Genomic DNA, 6,000 nt, shown 5'->3' with positions numbered 1-6,000 from the left:
ACACTTTATGAAGCTTATGTGGAAGAGAATTCTTCTCCTGGCCAACTTGTGACCAATCTCCTTGCGTATGACCCAGACACTGGTGGTTTTGGAACTCTGCATTATAGCATTCTACACCAGACTTCTGAGGGTGCTTTCGCTATAGATAAAGAAGGTATTCAGTATGACCATGTCTATCATTCATAATAATTGTTTTGCCTGAACTTAATTTACATGAGAAATTCATCTGAGGCTATCTAAGTTATCATAGTATTTCCTACATTTCTACTTTTCCATTTTACTCAACTGTTTCTCTTTAGTCCATTTTTCACTTAGTATTTTATCACATGATCAATTAATTTCTCTTTCGTCTGCGCAGGCAACTTGTTCACGGAAAGACAACTAGACCGTGAGTCATTAGCATTGCACACCCTTAAATTATCCGTAATAGATGAGGGTGGACGGGCCAGCTTTACCACTGTCCGTTTGATCATCCATGACAAGAATGACAATCCACCAATATTTACGTTGCCAGAGTATCAATCCAACATCAACACTGACGTGGCTCCAGGCACAACTATTCTGAAGGTGAAAATCAGCATGTCACATCATGATATTCCTTTTTGAAAGCAAGAAATATAATGTGTAGATATTTTTCTAGTGCATACATACTCAATGCTCATTTATTTTGGAATGATATATACTTGCACCTTGTGATTTCCATGTCTTCATTATTGTTGCATCATTTGTCTTTAAAATTTTCATAGGTTGAGGCAGATGATGCAGATGAGGGGTTGAATAGTGAGGTGGAATACCGTATGTATGAAGCAAACAGCTCAGAGGCACTCAAGCTTTTTGCAGTTGATTCTCTAACAGGAGAAGTCACCATCACTCAGAGCCTCCAAGGCCGAGGTACTTACCTAGACACATAAAAACACATGCAAGCATGCACACCCACTTGTATTTCAAAAGAATTCTATATATATTTGACATGGTTCCTTGAAATAAGTAATGCTATAATATCATTCTGGATTTGTTCCTTCTCCTCCCTCTGACTACTTCATTCTACCTAAAATCCTTCACAATGATGTTTTCCATGCCCTCACTGGCCTAAACCCTTGGAAGGCTTATGGACTTGATGGAATCCTTTATATTGTTCTCCAAAATTGTGCCTCCATGCCTTATCAAACTCTTTCAACTTTGTTCATCAACGTTTACCTTTCCTTGCTGGAAGTTTGCCTACATTCAGCCTGTAACTAAAAAGGGTGACATTCTAATCCTTCAAACTACCATCCTATTTATTTATTTTTTTCTTGTTTATTTAAAGGTTTTAATCTATCCTCAGCAAGAACATCTTAAACATCTATAACTAGACTATCTTCATGCTGATTGCCTGTTTGGTTTCTAAGGCTGCTTTACTGATGATCTTGTTGCTTTCTTTACTAAATCTTGGTCATCTTTTAGATATTTTGGTGAAAATTTTGCTGTGCTTTATACATATCAAAAGTTTATGATAAAATCTGGCACAAAGTTCTGATCTCCAAACTACCCTCCTATAGCTTCTGTCTTTCAATCTGCAACTTCATCTGAAGTTTCCTTTCTGACCATTCTATTGTTGTTGTGATAGATAGTCACTGCTCTTTTCCTAAATCTACTAACAGTGGTATTCCTCAGTTGTCTATCCTGTCACCCACTCTCTTCTTATTTTTCATCATTGACTTAAACTAAACTTCTTGTCCTATCCATTTCTACAATGATACCACTCTGCACTTTTCCACTTCATTTTGTAGATGACCAACCCTTCTGGAAGTAAGCAGATCATGCAGGAACGCCATAGAATGGCTGACTCCTGATCTCTCTAAAATTTCTGATTGGGCAGAGCTAACATAGTATTGTTTAATACTCAAAAACTCAATTCCCCCATCTATCAATTCAACACAACCTTCATGTCAACTATTTCCTCTTCAATGACATTCAACTTTATTCCTTGTCTGCACTGAATATCCTCAGTCTGTCCTTTACTTGTAATCTTAACTGGAAACTTAACATATCTCTAGCTAAAACAGCTTCTATGAAGTTAGCCTTTCTGAGGCATCTATGCCAGTTTTTCTCATCCACCCCAACTGCCAACTCTGCATAGGAGCTTTATCTGTCCATGTATAGAGTATGCCTCACATATATATGGGTGGGGATTTCATTCATATAGCTTTTCTAAATAGGATGGAATCAAAAGCTTTCTATCTCATCAACTCCTCCCTTCTGACCTACTGCCTTCAGCATTTTTCTCACTTCTGCAATCTTGTATCTCTTTCTTTCTTCTATCACTGTTTTCATGTCTACTGTTGTTTTAATCTTACTAACTGCATCTCTGCCCTCTTTCTGCAGTCTCAATGCACAAGACTTTTTTTTCTCTAACCTCTATTTTGTCTACCTCTTGAATCCAAGAGTTAATCTATATTCCCAATCGTTCATCATTCTTTCTGGTAAACTCTTCTGTAATTCCACTTTTTTATGATTTGAACTCTTTCAAGAGGGAGGTTACCCTTACCCTTTTATTTTGCTTAATGCTTTCAACTTTATAGGGAAAAGCACTTTGAATGGCCTTTTTTTATAGCATTTTTTGTTGCCTTTGGCTTGTGGCCCTTCTACATAAAAGAAAATAAAAAATATTTGTGTTGCAGAAACTGAGGTGTATCAGTTTTTCATCCGTGGGGAGGACAAAGGGTCCCCACCCCACCACTCAGATGTTCCCATCACCATCTTCCTTCTACCAGCCTATGAAAGCCCTCCACACTGTGCCAAGAAGTATGCACAGTTCTTTATGAGAGAGGATGATCCTGTTGGTAAGCACTTAAGCAAGGAAATTAAATACAAAGTATGAACTCACTAATTTCCATATCCACTAAAAAAAAAAAAACTTGAAAGGAATTCTAAACCAGCTGGATAGTTTTGGTTTTCTGGATATCTGAATTTTTATCTTAGAAAAAGATTAAATCATAGTTGATGAAAAATAAAATTCTTCTCAAACTGTCTGTGAAATATTTTGAAAAGCTTTTATTTTGAAAAGATGAAGAACTTGTTTTTGTGTGTTTAGATTTATATATAGGATTGAATTCTGAGTTAGTATTACATTTAGAAGCAAGAGATCTATCATCATCCTTCCTGATTATGACTTTTGGCTGACAGGGAATGTGATAGCAACTTTGTGGATGGAGGGTCCACAGGAAGTACAGTATTCAATAGTAGCTGATGAGGACACAGAGCAGAGAGTGGCAGGCAAGGAGAAGGGATCAGGAGAGAGCTCTGGACCCTTTGCTGTAACTTCTACTGGGCTGGTGGTGACACGAAAATCTCTGGATCATGAGCGGCGACGTATACACCGCATCACAGTCACCAACCACACACTTATGACGCCCCCCACAGTGGACTATATGACAATTTCTGTAATGGTCAGTGTTCAGTGTCATTTAATAATGCTGTAATATAGTGTTAAAGGCTTTTAGTTATAGATTGAAAATATGATCCTTTGGAAAATAATTGGAACTTATCTGAGTTACAGGTAATGGATGTGAATGACTGCTCTCCACGCTTTTCTGAAATGAGCTATACAACCTTGGTGGCAGAGAACAGTGAACTGGGTGATGTTATTACTATTCTTACTGCCACAGATGAGGATGAAGGAAACAATGGCCAGGTATTTACCGTAATAATGAGACAGGAGTGTGTACTGTCTAGTATTTATGATAATTTTGATATGGATAGCTACAGTGAGAGGAAGATGAAAGCCGGAGTACAAAATGTTTATGCATGGCTGAAAGTGAACAGAATGAGTTGGGTTGTAGAACTCTGTAAATAGTAATTATTGTGCACATGATGTTATCTTTCTAGCAGAGTGAAGGAAACTTAAAGACTTGTGAAAATTTTTTTTAAGATATATGTGAGTTGGGAAAAGTAAAGTGATGGTATTTGAGAGAAAAGAAGTAGAAGTGTGTGACTTTTGGATACTTTGTTGAGTAAGTGTGCTAGCTGTAGATAGGTGTATAGTGGCTGTGAGAAAAGAGACAATTGGAGATGACTGCATTAAGTATTTGGAGATATGCAAGGTAAATATGATAGATAAGATGGAGATAAGAGAGAGAGAAAGTATTATGAAAGTTAGAAGTGTCATAGAATCACTTGCAAGAGTCGTAAAAGAGAGAAATGTGTCTGTGGATGTAGATATAGGTTCAAAGACCAGCATTTTCCTACCAATACTGATATATTGATTAAAAAAAAAAAAAATCCCAGATATAGAATACAACACAGCAATCAAGACTCTACCATGGAAATTCAAAGTTAATGAAGAAGGCAACCTGTAGGGATGAGATGGGAGGAGTAAGGGTAATGAGAATGTGTATGTGCAAGTGTTGAAAAAGATAGTACGTATACTGATATAGTATAGGCATAGAGAGTTTGGAAAGAAAGTGTATATAAGCAAAGTTGAGGTTGCTAATAGAAAAAAGGCCACTTGGTAGAAGGAAAGGTAATGTAAAGGGATGTGTGTCTCAAAGATATATTATTAAATACCAGTATTTGAGCAAGCAATAAAAGAAGTATTTTAGTAGTGAGAGATGGAGGTCATTCTGTCATGAACACCATCTAATGGATGCTTTCCTTGGGAAGAAAGCAGAGAGAGAGAGAGAGAGAGAGAGAGAGAGAGAGAGAGAGGTTTCAATTTCAACATGCATAAAGAAAAATATATGACAATGTTTTTTATTTCTCCCTTCAGATCCAGTATAGCCTCAGCCATGATGAAGATGCTGTAATCAAATCAACATTCCATATTGACCCACACACTGGGACACTGACCCTGGCAGCCTCACTGGACCGTGAGACTGTTGCTCAGTATTCCTTCACAGTCATAGCTACTGATGGAGGTCAGAAACCTCTTTTTACAAGTGCAAGTGTTACTGTGAAGGTCATGGATTATAATGACAACCCACCAGTGTTCACAAAAGACACTTACATCACTGCAGGTAAGAAACTTTGATTTTATTAGATATATTTATAAAGCATGAAATTAAGATTTTAAAAGTATTAAACAAGTTCTGTAGTTTTAATGCTAAATTTCATTTGTATCAAACAGTACCAGAGGACACTGCAACTGGCACAGCTGTGGTGGAACTTAGTGTAACAGATGCTGATGAAACTATGGCTGAGCTTGATTACTTCATTACTGGTGGAGACCCAGAAGGTCACTTTCTGGTCCACACTTCAGGACAGGTAGGTTTTAACAGGAGATATAATATTCAGAAGAAAAAGCTCTCTCATAAGGATCACAATCAGTATCACTGAGGTTTGTGTTAAGACTGCTGAATACTGCAAAGGAATCTTTCAAGTTTTCCAATATTTTGGCTATGATCACAAAAGTCACTCTCGAACTAGATTTATATGTGCTGTGTACCTCTCATCAAACTCCTCTGACAAGATATTCTTTGTTTAACTTCAAAAGTGGAACAAATTCTGACTCCTCTCGAGGGGATCTCAATTTTTGGAGACTTAAGTGTTACCAGCTTTTGGTTTCCTCTCCCTACATTGACCATCCTAGTGAACTAACCTCCATGTCCTAAAGCTACTGGTGCAACATCCTACTCATATTCCTGACTGTCTTGGAGATATGTCTAACCTTCTTAACCTTTTCCTAATTTCCAATCCTCTTGCTCGTAGCATTATCCTACCTTCTCCATTGGATTTCTCCAATCGCAGTCTCATATCTATGTCTTGTTTTATTTCTCCAATCCCTCCTCAGGATCCTCCAAAGTGGAGGAGCCTCAAGTGTTTTGCCTCTGGAGTGGACCTGAGGAGGTGTTATGCTGATTTTCTTACTCCTTCCATGTCAGAGACCCATCTTTGTATGCTGAGCGCATTACAGATATAATAATGTCTGACATGGAGGCATACATTCCTCACTTTTTTCCAACCTAATCTTTCCAAACCTTGGCTTCATACTGCTTATTTTCATGCTATACATGATAGAGAAAT

General features: G+C 37.5%; 1 protein-coding gene across 6 annotated transcripts in view; it reads left to right on the top strand.

Annotated features, from left to right (window-relative positions):
• LOC123517165 (fat-like cadherin-related tumor suppressor homolog) overlaps positions 1-6,000 on the top strand; it is a gene marked incomplete at its 5' end in the record, with an annotated part of 296,558 nt that overhangs the window by 114,558 nt on the left and 176,000 nt on the right. For all 6 annotated transcript variants that reach the window (XR_006678412.1, XM_045277149.1, XM_045277152.1 and 3 more), the window contains 8 exon segments: positions 1-154; positions 359-567; positions 747-891; positions 2,661-2,822; positions 3,166-3,428; positions 3,539-3,673; positions 4,748-4,994; positions 5,105-5,241. The exon segment at positions 1-154 is cut by the window's left edge and continues 10 nt beyond it. Coding sequence is in view for 5 of the 6 variants with exons in the window: in XM_045277149.1 (XP_045133084.1) it covers positions 1-154; positions 359-567; positions 747-891; positions 2,661-2,822; positions 3,166-3,428; positions 3,539-3,673; positions 4,748-4,994; positions 5,105-5,241 (1,452 nt within the window).

The sequence above is a fragment of the Portunus trituberculatus genome, chromosome 41 (genome assembly GCF_017591435.1).
Source record: "Portunus trituberculatus isolate SZX2019 chromosome 41, ASM1759143v1, whole genome shotgun sequence".
In the NCBI taxonomy this organism is placed as follows: Eukaryota; Metazoa; Arthropoda; class Malacostraca; order Decapoda; family Portunidae; genus Portunus; species Portunus trituberculatus.
The sequence above is the reverse complement of the archived record's forward strand: the minus strand, read 5'-3'. Positions and strand labels throughout refer to the sequence as shown.